This window comes from Tachypleus tridentatus, chromosome 9 (assembly GCF_004210375.1).
Source record: "Tachypleus tridentatus isolate NWPU-2018 chromosome 9, ASM421037v1, whole genome shotgun sequence".
NCBI classification, from domain to species: Eukaryota; Metazoa; Arthropoda; class Merostomata; order Xiphosura; family Limulidae; genus Tachypleus; species Tachypleus tridentatus.
In genome coordinates, this window is record NC_134833.1 from 69321922 (window position 1) to 69339418 (window position 17497).

General features: G+C 31.4%; 1 protein-coding gene across 4 annotated transcripts in view; it reads right to left on the reverse strand.

Moving 5' to 3' along the window:
• LOC143225431 (sortilin-related receptor-like) overlaps positions 1-14500 on the reverse strand; it is a 99794-nt gene extending 85294 nt beyond the window's left edge. For 2 of the 4 annotated variants that reach the window (XM_076454849.1, XM_076454847.1), the window contains exons 1-4: positions 13860-14500; positions 9667-9903; positions 5888-6049; positions 5162-5229 (exon numbers count right to left, since the gene is read on the reverse strand). In XM_076454849.1, coding sequence (XP_076310964.1) covers positions 5162-5229; positions 5888-6049; positions 9667-9903; positions 13860-14222 — 830 coding nt within the window. In that variant the 5' untranslated portion in view covers positions 14223-14500. The remainder of the gene's footprint in view (positions 1-5161; positions 5230-5887; positions 6050-9666; positions 9904-13859) is intronic. The other 2 variants (XM_076454850.1, XM_076454848.1) reach the window with 1 other exon arrangement.
• Between the last annotated feature and the right edge of the window lie 2997 nt (positions 14501-17497).

Consider the following 17497-nt stretch of genomic DNA (forward strand, 5'->3'; position numbering starts at 1 on the left):
ACCCACATTTGTTTATCTGAAATAGATTTAAACTTGTAATTGTATACACCTGTTTATATTTAAATTTTATTTTCTGTTGCAACTTCAACTACGTCTAACTAATATTCCCACTACACAAGTTGTCAGTCACATGACAAATATGCAGCTCACATTATTCTTTCAAATTACAGAACACATAGGCTAATTGTGAGTGTACCACATAAAATTTATTATTCTTAACTTTACTTAATATAAACTGTAAAGTTTCTAATTTATACATTTTAGTTATTTTTATACTAAGAAATAAATGATACACATGAAAAAAGGTGTATATCTGAGTCATCTTTCTTGCTACTGCCTGCAATGAAATTTAATCCTACTTTTTATACTAACGGTATTATTGAAATTATTTTATTTTATTTAATAATGCATCAAAGAACACTGAATAATAGCAAACAAAAAGCAGACAATGCCCTATAACTGTCACAATTTTCCTGACTTTCTAACTATGCAACAAGAGTAATTAAAAATTCAGCTAAGCTCATAAATGTGTTAATAAATGGAAATAAAGCTTGAACTGGAAGCAAAATACACAATTCTCTGTACACAAAACAACACGTTATTGGATAAATTAAACCACTGGCTTTCTACTGGTTACGAATGATACAGGTAATACAATAACGAGAATATATGACAGGTAGGCATGTGAAGAGGGATCTGATTTCCTAGTTGCTGGCTCTGTAACCAAAATAACTGAAACTATAAAATTTGTGGTTTGCCTGAGTGATGACAACACTGTAGTGAGTAATTTATGTTAAATTTCATACTTCTCATAGGAATAATAATTAGATAAGAGGAAACAGACAAAGCAAGGTCTAATCTTAGGAAAATATGAATACCAGATTATCATTGTTTATTAAAATAGTTTTTAACATACTAATGCCTAACCTTACAATTATTCAAATGTCGACCCAATACTATTAAAATACTACTCTCAAATCTTAAGAGCATTTAATTGTTCATTTAATGCTATTTAATACAACAATATATAATGTAAGAAAGTTTAATCTTATGAGCATCTGAATGTTACCTTTTGTGACAGGTCATGGGACAAAGGCCATGTCATCATGTTTGTTGACTTGTGTTCAAAACTTTTATTAAACTACTATTTTATGAAGTTATGTTAATATGTTTGGAATCACATTTTAGGTTATAACTTAAACTTTTATATTATATGAGTTAATTTATTAATTTAAAAGTAAATATTAAAAGAACATTTAAATATAGAGTTGTGATTCATGTGATATGTTAATTGCAGCAGTTTAAAATTAGATATTTGCGATGTCAAAATAACAAGTCTGTAGTTTTGTACAAATTAGGAACTCAAATTACTAATATCAAGCTAGAATATAAAATTAGAACCTTACATCTTTTATTTTGTTGAGATACGGATCACATACTGAATCAACATACTGGCCATGTTGACTTCTTTCCATTTTTAAAAACAGTCCTTCATATACAATAACTTCAATAAATGACCTACAAATAACCAATCAACAGCTTAGAATGTTCCCAAAGTGATCTCAGCTTTTTTAATCTGTGAAAAGGATACCACATTATTTTGATCTATGATTTCAAGGGGATAGGTTGTGTCTTTAGTCTGCTCGAAGTTTCATTAATTTTAAAATCTATCTTAGTTACAAAGCTTAATAAATTATAGTGAAATTCTATGGTATCAATGTAATTATTTCAGATGTTTTGATAATTCAACTGTATACTTAAAACCTAACAAAAAATTTGTTTCATATCCACCATCTGCAAAATTTTAAAAGGCTTAGCAACCTATCTCCAGCAGCAACCAAGTACAAAGGCCATAGCAAAAAGAGAAGTTTGCTTTTTTTTATTATTTATTGTTCAAACTTTAAGAAAAATAAGTTTAATAATTTATTTCTAAATAGTAATGTTCTTTCTCCTCAGTTGTAAGATTTGTTGTCTCATTGATTCCGAATGGATAGGTCACCCAGTTATATTCCTCGACAGCAAGTGACGGGAAATAATGTTTTAGTGCGGACTGTAGGTCGCTTAATGTGTTCAAAATTTGAGGGACAATTTTCTTCTTTGACAGAACTTTGTTAACAGATGGAAAGCAATCAAGGACTCCTTTCGAGATCTTATTTTTCCACAGCGTCACCTTTTCATCGAAGACCTTCAGTTTGGACTTTGCAGTAATAATATTTTCAGATGGTCCTTGGAGACTTAAGTTCAGAGAATTTAATTTGTCAAACAAGTCGGAGAGAAATTGAACCTTCAGACACCAGATCTCATAATGAAAAAAAATTCAAAACCTGCTTCCTCAACCTCCAAGAAAGAAATTACTTCAGTGTTTAGTTGGACAAGACGCTTTAATACCTTTCCTTTGGACATTGCAGTAATGTTTTCAGATGGTCCTTGGAGACTTAAGTTCAGAGAAGTTAATTTGTCAAACAAGTCAGAGAGAAATTGAACCTTCAGACACCAGTTCTCATCATGGAAAGATTATTTGGAACCTGCTTCCTCAACCTCCAAGAAAGAAACTACTTCAGTGTTTAGTTGGACAAGACACTTTAACACCTTTCCTTTTGAAAGCCATCAAACTTCAGTGTTATACAGTAGCTTTTTGTAGTCTGAATCCATCGCCTCACAAAGAAGAGAGAAAAGTCGAGATTGAAATGCCCGAGACTTGATGAAATTCACCACTTGAATAACTTGATTCATAGCAGAATGCAAATCCTTTGGCAAAGATTTGGTGGCGAGCACCTATTGGTGAATCATGCAGTGAACAATCTTAATGTTTGGATTTTGTTGGCACACCAGAGTGACGAATTCCTTCTTTTTTCCTTGCATTGAAGGACAGCCATCTGTGAAAACATTGACATAGTTACTCCAATGTAATTTGAAGAGCAAATTGTTTTCATTCACCAACTCAAAAATGTCTTGGCCTTTCCCTGTACTTTTTAAATCTTTGCAAAATAAGTATTTGTTTACGATTTTTCCATCTTTTATGAATTGAACAAAAGCCAGAACGTGAGCTTTTCCACTAACGCCAGTAGATTCATCAACTTAAAGAGACCATATCAGAGACAATTCATCTTCAGGTGCTTTGAAGTGTTCGCAAACTTGATCCTTCAAATCCGACGACAAGTCTAGAATTCTGCGCGAAATTTTGTCATTGGACAGTGGAACATGCTTAACCTTTGTGGTGGCATCCGTTCCAAGCACAGTTTCAACGATGATTGCTAACGCTGGTGCAATGACTGATTCGGCCTTTTTAAGCACTTTCTTGCATTTTGCCAACAATTGAGCAACCTTATAACTTGCAATCAATCCTTTTCCGGGCAGCTTCATGTAGTTCACAAGCTTCCTTGATTGTTCATGTTGTTGAGTTACGAGATTCTTGAAGTATTCTTTTGGTTTACCCTTCACAGCTGAATGTTTTGTTTCCAATTGTCTCTTCCGTTTGCTAGGAACAAGCACCTCGTTCGATGAAGCTGTATTGCAGAGTAGGCAGAATGGTAACTGAGAATGTTCCGATTCCAAAGTGATAAAACTGTATTCAATGTATTTGTTTTTGTACTTTTGTTTGATTCCTTGCTTTTGATTCAACACATTCTCCTCTGCAGCACCAGACTTACTTAAATATTTTTCCATGGATAAATGATAAAGCTAATTCATACACAATAAGCATGAAGTTCTGCAGTTGATGTAAAATTCCTAACTACAGCGTGGTAGCTGTAGCTTACTGCAGAATGAGAATGTGTTTCAGAAAGCAATTTGATTGTTTGATGCATCATTTATAACGTACGAAGTGCTTGTTGCACCACAATTAAACTAACAGTCGAACCGTTGCAGTCAAAAATGAAATTTAAGTATGAACTTCTCAGTGCTTGAGTTCAATGAAAACCATTGAATGTTTTGGAAGGTTTGAGTGTCTCTATAGTAACTTTTATTAACTGATGTGTTCGACTTGCTTGTAAAATCCCAAGAAAGTTGAATGTGTTTCAAAAATACTGCAGCACACTGCCAATCTCTCGCAGCACACAGGTTGAGAATCACTGATTTAGTTTAATATCGATTATAAAATATGTGTCACTAATATGATTTTGCATCAATTATGAAATATAGTCTCAATTATGAGGTATATGCCACTACTCTGTTTTAGTATCAGTTATGAAATATGTGTCACGAATCTGATTCATATGAATTTCCCGAAAAGTTAAGAACACACTACTGTAAAATCTAAGTACCAATTTGTCAGTTTAAGTTCTGGTATGTCAGCTAAAGTACCAATATGTCAATTATCTGCATGAACAACTTTTTTCTTTCTAATTATTACAAGAGAGACTAAATAGATTATTTTATTCATTATTTTTTTCTTTAAAAACATTAAACTGTAATTCCAGCAGTTAACAATTGAGAATCACTGGTTTATATGCTCACAGAGCTTCAACAAAACTGCAAAAGACACTTTTGGAAGATGTTTCATTACATATCAAATGTCTCCAGGTCCTAAAGACACTTCGTAAGAATGATCAATTATGCCTCAGGCCCTTACTGACACTCTGCTTTAATGCATACAACATTTACTCTACTTCCAACTGAAGTGGTAAACTGTGTGCATTTTCTTACAGAAAAGCCACATCAGGCTATCAGCTGTGTCCACCAATGGAAACCAAACCTGATTTTAGCATTGTAAATCTGTAGACTTACTGCTATCTTGGTAGGGAAGGTAAACTAAAAAACAACCTGTAGTTTATAAGAGTAGGCTGAATGAACAATCAACCAATATTTGCCTTTCAGATCACATGACACTAGGTGTCTGATTTCTTTCAAAATTACCGAAAATTCTATAACAATGACTTTATCCTTTCATTGCTAATGTGCTATAAATTACAATTAGTCCTTGTTTTTGTAGTACACAAGTGTTTATGCACTGGTTATGTTCATAAAACAAGATCAAGATAGTGGATTATGTAAACCTAATTGCAGCCTGATACATTTATGAATATTTTACATCACAAGTGGCAAATCTTTCTAGCAATTAACATTCAGTTATATAAATGAAAAAACAATTTTTCATGCATAACAGAATTCTGTCATTCCTTCTTAAGAGTGCATTGCTGTTAATAATGTTTGTGTAACTCACCAAAAAAAAGACTTGACATGTCTATCTAGCTCATTCCATGTAACTCCAAAGTCTTCAGACAGCCACAACTAGGGTAAAAAATTTAAAACACTATTTACATCACACACACATACCAGCTAACAAAACAAAAGAAACAGTTGTCACCTGCTAGTAAACAATGTTGTCAAATAAGAAACCTTTTCCATACCTTTTTTTTTTCTACATATGTAAGTACCTGGTTTTATAGAAACAAATATTACTTTTGTAAATGCATTCCACCACCAAAAGAGAAGTGAATTTACCACAAAAAATGCACTATCAACACTGAAACAAGTAATTACAAATTAACCTTCAAAATCGTATTCAGAACATAAAATACATACTCAAAATAACAAATAAACTGAATATTAATCTACATAAGTTACGAGAATGATAATAAAGTCATGGGTATAAATTTGTTTGTTTTTTTCCTCTCTTTTAGGATGTATTAACAGTGTATAAACAGTTAAAAACATTTCATGAGAAAATTAAATGCATGATTTTGAATAAATTTATTGCTACACAAGATGAACAAAAAGTCAAAATAAACAAAATAGTGTTACCAAATATTAAGCAGAAATAGAATTCTTAGCTCTTTAATTTATATTTGTTTATGGTACACTTGAAAACGTTTTAGGATTTGACAATATTTTATTAGATTTGCTTAGAAAGTTTTAATTATTAACAGACTATATAAGTTGGACACACCTTTTTTTCTTTATCATTTTTATCCATTCCTAAGACCACATCAGCCCGTGTTGGATGAAAAGCTACAACTTCAGGTTTGAAAGGAATGGATGCAGATTCAAAGGTTTCTCCAAAATCTTGAGTTAGAAAGAGATAGCTATGGATGACGTCTGTGAAAATATACTAAAAACAAATCAAGATTTATGAAACAATACCACTTTCAACAGCCACTGTTGATTAGTTAACTAATAAACAGTATACTGTATGCATATGCTAGAAACATCTCTTTCAGAAATTCACCTTTTAAGATTTATTATACTTAAGCAACCACCCACATTAAAGTAATGAAACAAGGTCAATGAATAACAAAATTTGTCAACTTTCTCTTGAAAAAAGTATTTCAAATTATTATTAAAAACTAAGAAACAATCTTGAAATCAGACTAGTATCGCTTGTTGAAGAAAATAAGTTTTTAGGGCCACAGACCATAAAAACTTGTAATGTAAAAACCAAGAATTTATATAAATTTCAGACCTATCTGTTATAGAAATCATAAATAATTCACAATAGAAAAAGTGTCCAAAGGAAACTTAATTCACTATAAGTATTTGTGGATAATATTCCATTAATATGTATAGATTAAAAATACATATTAAGATCATAGATGGGTCAAAGTAATCACATCACAAATGTTTACAGTTACATTTAAAAAATTAACTAAACTATTATCAATGGATGTTAATAAGTCTGGTATCAAAATGTCTGTGCTCCAAGTTACCCATTTTAGATCCTTCTATAGTTATATATATTTTTTAGTATACATTCACCTAGAAATACATATTATACATACTGTAAAACCAGAATACAAGTTTATAACCTCCGATTTACAAATAGTTAACAGAATTTCTTAATTAGAAAATCAGTTAAAATACTTTTCAGGCATTCTAATACTTAATATATTTGTGTTCATTACTAAATTGTGGAGAACTAATGTAGTATGAAGATGCTAATGCTAAGAAAGTAATCAGCTGTGTAAAACTTAGTGAAATAAATATCAACTCTAATGGAAGTCAAAAATGTCTTTAGGTATAATTTTATTTATTCTTATACACTTTTAAAAGTAACTAAAACGTAAAATTAGAATATTTTTTATTAGATTACAAAAGCCAATGAGGAACAAAAATTTACATTGGTGTGGGGAATTGTATTACTAATTCTAGTTTGTATTTTTCACTTTTTCTTCCTCTGTATGTTGATAATTTTGAATTAGGGTTGAGTTTGTATCTTATTAAGTATAAAGCTACAAAATGGTCTAAGCATGTTGTGCACACCATGAAAATCACCTTTCGATTACTGGCTCAGTGAAGAACTTATAAATTCAGACAAATCTTTAATATAAATATTTACTCATAAAATCTATTTTTTGCATACAACAAACTTGTTATATCTAAGAGCCTCCTAAATTTCATATCAATATATACAACAGTACTATGTATAGCCTAACAAAAATGCAATTAGTCCAACTGACTGATGCCCTTAACAAACTATTAAGGACAAAGGTAGCTGAATCACTTAATTACAGAAGTAAAATTAAAAGTGAAAATTCAGTCCCTTAAAAAAATGCCTCAGAAAAATATGTATACAACATGTTTTAAAGAGTAACATTGTTTAAGAACATTAAAGTTGATATCACTGTAAAGTGTGGGATCAATCTGTGTTAGTGTTTTGCAACGTCGATAAAATATTTACAGAAAGTAATAAACATACTTTTATGAAGCAAAGAAAAAAAATGTATCAATTTTAAAACCAAAATGCCTTTTGATTTCAAAAGCAACTCGTAAAGCCAGTTGTAATGATTGATTTACAATGTATACATTAATGTGCTTTTTTATACCAGTTTCATTTACACTGAAAAATTAATCCTACATGAATTGTAAGATGTCAAGGTACAAAGATATTTTCAAAGAGCTTCTCTGAAAATTTCACTGAACAATTTTATTATCAACATAATCATAAAACCTTACTTTATAATTCAAATTTTCACATCATTTAAAATTTAACTTTCTCATTTCAATGTCTGAATAAATTCAATATCCACTTCTGTGTCATGTGATGCACTTGCATTCCAAAGCACCCTTATGAAATTTCTTTCTTTCCCTTCTGAGTTTGACACAAATTAAACATTTATACCCTAAATACTGATAAGCTATAATATAAATTCACAGCCTCCAAATTTTTGCTTTACTGAGGTATAAACAAGAAAGTTAAACCCACATGACATTCCTATCACATCCTGTCTAAAAAATGTCAGTAATTCTCAATGAGATTTGTCATTGGATTATTTATAACCAATATGAACAGAATATTCTGATTACTAAATTCTTTACAAGGCGACTTCATTCACATGCCAGGTTATTTGGTTTCGGTTTCACTCTTTGCCGTTGTAGTGTTTCATGACCAATTAATGCAATTTATTTTAACTCATTTAGAAATTAATTATGGAAACAGTAAAAGTATGGCAGTTTCAAAACATTCTATTTCTTGTGCACAGTAATTTTTTTTAGTTCTGAATTTCATATTTAAAGTATTTTTTGCAATACCATCATTACAAAAAGTAAGCTTCCAGTGTTTCATTACCTAATATTAAAATGCTTGAACTTCAAAACTGAGTACTAAATTTGTTTTATTTTTACATTTTTTACTTCTTATAAAAGAAACTGAAACCTAAAAAACAGAAATTTATAGATAAGCAAACAAATGGAAAAATTAAATTAAAAAATTACTTGTCTGTCATAGCATGATTTTAATCAAACATTTATTCATACAAAGCTGTCATGCTGCAAATATAGTTTCTGGTGTATTCTGGAGAAAATATAAATCCAGTTGTAAAGCAATAAAACTAAATAAACCCAGACTGAGAAGATTGTTAACTATGGCTGTAAGAATAAATGTAAAAACTTTAAAAAACAATTTTTTTTGTATTTTATTCTACATTTTTAATTTCGATACAGTGAGTATTATGGTGAAGAAAATAACAGTTTTACTTAATAAAACTTTTGATATCCATTTACATGACTCCATTGGTTATGTAAATGAAACTTGAAAACATTAATATGTAAGTATTTTTATTCTTAGCATTAATATCTTGCAATCAAGACTAGAATAACCAACTCTAAGTTCACAGAAAAGGTTTTAGTAAGAAATATTATTAAAAAGTTTTTTTATGTACAAGAGATCTGTAACATTTAATAAAATCTTAAGTTTTGTAAGTTTAAATTATAACAAACACTACAATGTATAAGTTCACAGGAACAGGGATTGATGCAATGTATCAGTGCCATTCTCACAGGGTAAAATGAAAATCACAAACAGTTTATAATTCTAAAACAAGCACTTAAACACATTGCACAGTTTCATAATATTGTTTGAAAGATCTCCAAATTAAGTTTTAATTTTAACATGTGTAAGTGTGTATGTGTTTCATTGAAGTTTCTGCACAAAACTTACTTCTCACTGGAAGTTTATTACTATTACTGAAAATATTTAAAACTCCCTTCAAAAATTCACATGAAAATGTATAGTAAATCTATCACAAAACTGTTTCAATTATGGCCCCAGTCTAATCAGAGGCTATCTTTTCTTTTCAACTTCTCTATAATATTCAGTCATATTTCTTGTCATTTTACCTGAAGCATAACAAAAAGGAACAAAAACAGATATGTTTACTGCTATTACTTAAATAGAAATATACTAGTTTAACTCTTCTCTGTTAATAACAAATAACTTAGAGTAGCACTTACCCTACTATTTGTCACAGGACTAATATAAAACATAGAAATTATTGACATCTTTTCTGAAGATATTCGCATGAACTTCTCCTGTACTTCTGAAAATGTTCTTCCATAATTATATGAAAAAAACACCCTGGAGCTACTGCCCTCTTGGATCACGCGATTGCGAGCCAAACAAATCACCACTTTGCTGTTCTTTCCAGCCCAAAGAACTGAAAGCTGCTCATGACTATCATTCAAAGGGAACTGAAAATCAACAAAAGCTCAGTAAATAATCCACTTCTCTATAGAGGGAAAGCATCTTTAATACAACAAGAAATACCAGTTATTTTAATATCATGCTCCACATGGTTATTACACTATCAGTCATTAACAGAAAAAAAAAAAAACAGTACAAATCTCAGAAATAGTTAAAAATATAACCACTTTAAACCTGAATTAATATTACAACCTAAGAAGTTATCTAAACCTGCTTGTTATATCAGTATTCCACCATTATTTTCATTTTAATAGTGATTTACATACTGGCGTTTAGATTAGTCATTCAGTGTTAGAATAACTCGTATGTGTTATATCCATGGTTTCCTATGGCTTGCAAGAATGAAATGTGATAAATGCAACATGAAAGTTAGATAAAATGTGGCTTGCTTCCTTACCTAATTCAAGCTATTTTAGACAGAAGTTTCATCATTAAAAATAGAAAATTCTTAACGTTTCTTTATATGTTGTTGAAAAACAGATGCAAAATGCATTATATGCAGTTTCACCATTTTCAGAAAGCAAGAATAGAAGTAATAAAATACAATTACATTTGCTAACAGGGAAGACTATCAGAAATATAACACTTCCTCATGTAAAATTGCATTTTCTCATTCTGTTTTCACTTAATCCATGAAACATGCTCACTTTACAACTAAATAAATGAAATTCTTCAAACAAAATTAAATTCCTTGGGAAATTAGTATATCACTTTACTCAGCTTTCATGTAAAGTGCTGAGAAATCAAGAGTGACATTAATTAAATAAAGCTATTACAAATTACTTAAACTCAAATCCTTACTTATTCCTTATATATTTTATTTATGGACATAACACGTTATATCCACAATCCTTTTCACTCAAAATATTGTATGTCCATCAGTACAATGCCACAACTCAGTTTTGCTAAGAACATCATTTGACACCAGCTGTAAACTGTTTATATATATTTATTGTCTCCCCTTTAACTCATGTAAGATGCCAGGCTCCATTATGGAAATTTATTAAGTCAGCCATTCTGTTCAAAAAATAAAACTGTTTTAACTAAAGCATAGCCTGTATTTTCAAATCTTTAAGTTGTCTCTCTTTAGCCCATTATATTCAGTAAAACAAAAGCCTACCAACCTCCCAGATAATACTGTAAACTTAAGATTACCTATTATCCCATTTACTCAACAGATCTAAATATATCCCTGTGCAACCTACCCTTGGATTCTTACTAGCCTATTGCTGAACCCTTTCCAATAAATCAATATTTTTTAGACATGGAAACAAAAACTGCAGACAGTGCTTCAAGTAAAGATTAATTAGTGACAAAAAGGCACCTATTTTAACTTGTGATCAATATGTATGCAAGTAGAAATGTAAATTCAATGCTAATGTTAACTTTGCTATGAGTAACAGAGCACTGCATTAAGTGACTTATCCACCAGTGTAACAATATCCTTTCCTTAAGTCATATACCATCTTCTGTGTTTCTTATATATTAAACGTTACCTTCTACTATGGTCGATGGTCATTTATTAATGTCATAGCCCCTATCAACATAAGCTCTGGTATTAGACAAAAGGCCTCTCTGGATTATTCATGAGAAATGTTATTATACCTTCTTTAAATTAACATAAATAAAAAAAATTAAATTACCATTCCCCAAAACCCTAGGGTACTCCACTAGTAACAAGGTTCCATTAACAACTTTTCCAATTTGTCTACCTACACAAATCAATCTTTATCATAAGTTATATAATAATTAACACACTGGAAAAAAAAAATATAAAAGGTTAATAGAGTGAAAATTTCCTTCAGTGCATCTATACTGACTATTTCATCATACATTTCACAAGATAATCTTCCAAAGCTGTTTTAGTCACCCTCTATAATTTTTCCACTACAAAAGTACCACTACCTCTCTAATTGTTCTGACTACAAAAATACAACTAAACTTTCCAGAACCAGTTCAGTAATGTGTTTGGCAACATCATGCAAATTAATAGCACAAAATTTCCTTACCTGTAAATATTTCACTTCCTAACTACTAGTAATCCATGTTTTTAATTCTCTAATTTGTTATACCTGCAGTTGGACCCATGTGATGCACAATGAGAAGTTATGAAACTTGAATCATTTACTTGATTTTATAAAGTGTTATTGTTTGGTTTTATCTATGATTACATTTTTATTGGGGTTTGCATCAATCTATGCACTCGCAGTCTTTTTTACTTTCAGTTGTCCTTTCTGTTCTTTACAAACTTGTCTTGTGTATTTTCTTTGGCATAGTCACACCCCGACAGATGTGTAAACTACACTTAGATGCCTTATAATAAAACACTGTTTAAAAGTATTGTTATGAAGTATTTATAATCATTGAATATTAAATACCTCAAATGACTGCTAAGATTTGATGATGAAAATTTTAACAATTACAAATGATTTTTAATATAAACATTTAACGTGCATAAAGTTATTTATGTCACAGAACTTTATTATTCACATACCATTTTTTCTAGTTTTTTTTAAACCAAAAAATCAAGCAGTAACATGATTTAAAGACATCTCAATATGTGTTTAACTGTCTTGAAAGTACATATAAACAATGTTTAAAAAAGAAATCACTAAAATGATTGAGGGAATTTGAAAATGAAATGTAATTGTAGAATTAATATGGTTATCAGTTATGAAGATATAGTTTCTGCTTTTGTCATAAATGTTGGTAGTAACTTAGTAACTGAACATACAAGCAGTTAACTCCATTTAATAAAACTGGAGAAATCCTATAAGAACATCTAGTAGTTGCCCCTACTGACTGATCTATCTATATCCAGCACTGAATATATGAAATTATACATTTTAAAAGAAAAATAATTTTTCACATATCCCAAATAATTCCTAATTGATTAATCATATTTAACAAGTTCAAATGCAAAAGCCAAAGAGATGTTAGAGACAAATTATCTTTATCACATTACACTAAGATTATCTCATATGTAACAGACTTCAAAATCCAGGGACACATTACTTCAACAATTCATTCTAAGTAGTTGACTGAAATATTATTATTATTGTAAACCCTTAAGAGACAGAATAAAGAATTTCATGTGTTAAAAAAAATATATATATATACTGTGTGGCCTTGAATTTTTTAAAAGTATTCCTGTACTGTTCTTTAAGACTGATGAGAGTCACCAGCACAATATTAACTTTTTGATAATTTACAATTTTAGTAATTATTATTAAAAATAATTATAAATTATTGAGAACAAAATATCTGCTCTTGTGTAAAAACACTAAACCTTTAGTTTAAGCCTAGTTATAAAAGAAAAGAGTGCATTTCTTTAAAATGGGTCATTTAAAAATAATAAAAACTTCCCTTTTTGAAAACTAATGCTAAACATTGGTTTTTTATTGGGCTTTAAGGCTCACAAGTGCTGGAAGGAATTATGTTACTTATGTAGTTTGCATCAGAATCAAGCCCAGTGTATTATTCATTTACATCACTCTACACTGACAGTGACACTGTATGTGAAATCCAAAGCAAGAATTGGTAGAACTTTTAAATTAAAGTATTACACTTGAATTTATGCAAAAAAGGAAATGCTTCACTTCTCTTTCTTCCTAAATTAATGTAACATAAAACTTACTTCATAAATATTTTTAAATTTGCTTACGAAACCAATTTTTAGTTCTTGTACTATCATGGTTTCTCCTACTACTTGTATGCATCCTGAAATAGTATCACTAGTACTAATAGAATATCATATGCCTATTGACAGCGTCAATAACTTTAAAGTTAAACGGGAAAGAACTGTTGTATGTAACCATCGGCTCTACAATTTTGTGTTTTGGCCTCCACAGGACGTTATTTTTATGCTATACATCATGTGATCCCAAATTGTAACCAAATAAGAAATAACATTATAGAACAAGGATATTAACAATGGACCTACATGACTAATAATAGGCTTATGTGCGTCTTCAGATGATCTTTTTTCTCTACCCATCCTATGAACGATAAAATTCCCCATATCATACTGGCGAAAACCGGTATCCAAATTCCCTGATTCTACTCCTAGTTGTTGAACATTATTAATATTGTCTAGTTTCACAACTCGTTTCGAACGCAAATCAGACTCACTATGCCTAAAAAACGTTTTCGGCAAGAAGTCTTTGTTCTTCTCTGTAGAATATAAATGCAGAGTACTTGCTGGGAATCCATAGCGTCTTCCATCACAATAGTTTATTGCCTGAAAAAATACTAAAATAAAAATAAAGGACCAAATCCACATAATCCTTTCCTTGGTCGCCATCATGTAGCCATTCGACAAGGTATTGGTAATAGAATAGTATTCTCTTAATTTCAATGTATGTTTCAACTTCCGCAAATAGTTCTATAACTTCAATAATCAGTGTTAGAAACTATGAGAAATAAATTCTAACTTTATACTTCTTTAATTGAACATGAATAATTTGCCAATACAGTGAACAAACTAAAAATATAGATTTGGGTGTACTCAAAATAAACATATTAGACCATCGAAAGTAGATCCAACCATTTCAAAATGTATCAAAGAAACACATTCACTATGACGTCTTTAAAACATTGCAACATTAATACCTGTAGAAAATAATTTTTTAAGCTTACAGAAGCGCCGCCTTACGGATGGCTGTTTATATAGTGATTAATAATCGCAACACTTATATCTCATTGAAACAAAATTGGAAATAATGAAACGTTTAACAGAGGATTTGATTTGTTTTCTGGGAAGTACTGCACGAGAAAAGTGTTCGGATCATATTCTTTAATTATACGCAACTCACGGTATCAAAATGATTCAATGTACAGATTTCAGATGTTTTCATAAATTTTAATGATATAAACTGAAATATTTTTATATATTATGTGTTTGTGTGTGTTTTCTTATTGTAAAGCCACATCTGGTTATCAGCTAAGCCCACCGAGGTAAATGGAACCCCTGATTTTAGCGTTGTAAATCCGTAGACATACTGCTGTTTTATATATTAAAAGTGCCTTTAATGGAGACCCATCATGGTCAGGTGGGTTAAAGCGTTCGACTCGTAATCCGACGGTCGCGGCTTCGAATCCCCGTCGCACCAAGCATGCTCGCCATTTCAGCCGCGGGGGCGTTATGATGTTACGGTCAATCCCACTATTCGTTAGTAAAATGGTAGCCCAACACTTGGCGGTGAGTGGTGATGACTATGAGTAGCTGCATTCCCTCTAGTCTTACACTACTAAATTAGGGACGGCTAGCACCGATAGCCCTTGAGTAGCTTTTCGTGAAATTCAAAATAAAGGCCTTTAATAGAAAAAAGTAGTTTCCAAAAGTTGAAATTTTTAATACTCTATTTAAATTTTGCATCAATACAGATATAACCAAACCCTAACATAAAGTCCTAATGAAAGTTGTGTTGTTGTTGCGAGGAAAGTCTTTTATTTAAAAATGTATTTTTTTTATAAAGAAATAGTTGTTGACTACGCCACAGCTATTTCTCTAATTGTCCGAACCTTGAATAACCCAAGTATGAAAGGTTTTTTTAGATGTCTGTTTCTGGTGCCACATTTAATGAGCTCCAATCACCATTATACATATTATTTCAGTTACATAAAATAGATAGATGGACGACCACGCCATTGCTTCATTATGGTAAAATATGTAGGATTAGCGTACATGAGTATACAGTCATGTGATAAAGTTAGGACACCTTAAGAAAGCCTGTGTATTTTTGTAACATTTTTGGATATATAGATAATTAATCTCAACATTTAAAATACTGAGAGATTATACAAATATAATTAAACAATTAAAACTGAAGAAAAACTTTTCAAGATCTTCTGTAAATGTAATTCTACAAAAATACATATTCTAACTGAGGAAACAGTTAGTACACCCCCATTTATTCCCACTTAAAATGGCTCAACTCACACACAGGTGTATCACACCAGGTGCACATGATTAGAAGATCGTTACTCAGCATTTTGAATGTGGCTTGCCCTATTTAAACCTCAGACATTTAGTTTGGTGTGCCCTGACTGTTGAAGTGAGAGTGAGCACCATGGTGAGAGCAAAAGAGCTGTCTGAGGCCTTGAAAAAGAAAATTGTAGCAGCTTATGATCCTGGTAAGGGATTTAAAAAGATCCCAAAAGATTTTAAAATCAGCCATTTCACTGTCCGGAAAATAGTCAACAAGTGGAGGGCTTTCAAAACAACTGCCAACATGTCCAGGTCTGGTCGTCCAAGCAAGTTCACCCCGAGAGCAGACCGCAAGATGCTAAAAGAGGTCTCCAAACACCCTGAAATGTCATCACGAGACCTACAGCAGGCTCTGGCTACTGTTGATGTGAAAGTGCATGCCTCTACAATCAGAAAGAGACTGCACAAGTTTAACTTGCATGGGAGGTGTGCAAGGAGGAAACCTTTGCTCTCTGAGAGAAACATCAAGGCCAGACTGTAGTTTGCCAGAGAGAATGTAGACAAAGACCAGGACTTCTGGAATAATGTTCTTTGGACAGATTAGTCCAAAATTGAATTATTTGGACACCAGAACAGAGGACATGTTTGGCACAAACCAAATACACATTCCAGGAAAAGAACCTCATACCAACTGTGAAACATGGAGGTGGAAGTGACATGGTTTGGGACTGCTTTGCTGCAGCAGGACCTGGACAGCTCACAATTATAGATTCCACCACGAATTCTACCGTGTATCAGAGGGTGCTTGAGGATCATGTGAGACCATCTGTAAGACAAGTAAACTTGAAGCGGACCTGGACCCTGCAACACGACAATCCACCAAGGACTGGCTGAAAACTAAAAAAAGAGAGTCCTTGAATGGCCGCGTTGAAGCCCAGATCTTAATCCCATTGAGATGCTGTGGGGTGAATGACTCAAAACGGGCTGTAAATGCAAGAAACCCCTCAAACATTTCACAGCTGAAAGAATTCTGCATTGAGGAGGGGGGCAAACTTTCTTCAAACCGATGTCAGAGACTGGTAGATGACTACAAGAAGCGTCTCACTGCAGTTATTTCAGCCAAAGGGGGTAACACTAGCTGTAGGGGGTAGGGTGTCCTAACTTTTTCCTCAGTTAGAATATGCATTTTTGTAGAATTACATGTACAAAAGATCTTGAAAAGTCTTTTCTTCAGATTTATTTGTTTAGTTATATTCCTATAATCTTTCAGTATTGTTGAAATTGTGATTAAATATCTATATATCCAAAAATGTTACAAAAATACACAGGCTTTCATAGGGTTTCCTAACTTTTTCACATGACTGTATATGTATTAAAAGTTCAAATATTGAAACAAATTGTCATATAATTTAACAATCAACACTTAATTAAAAGATTTGTTACCGTTTAATGGTATAAAGTAAAAACTTCTACATATAATTCTAAAAGTCCAACTATGGTTCATTTTTTTGCACTCTGCCAAACATTATTTGTTTGTGCAAAAAAATGAACCATAACCTTAAAGTAACACTCTATCTTTTATTGCATTATATATGAATAATAATATGGTACAAACAATTTTGTTAAAAATACAACACTTTACAGTTGTACCA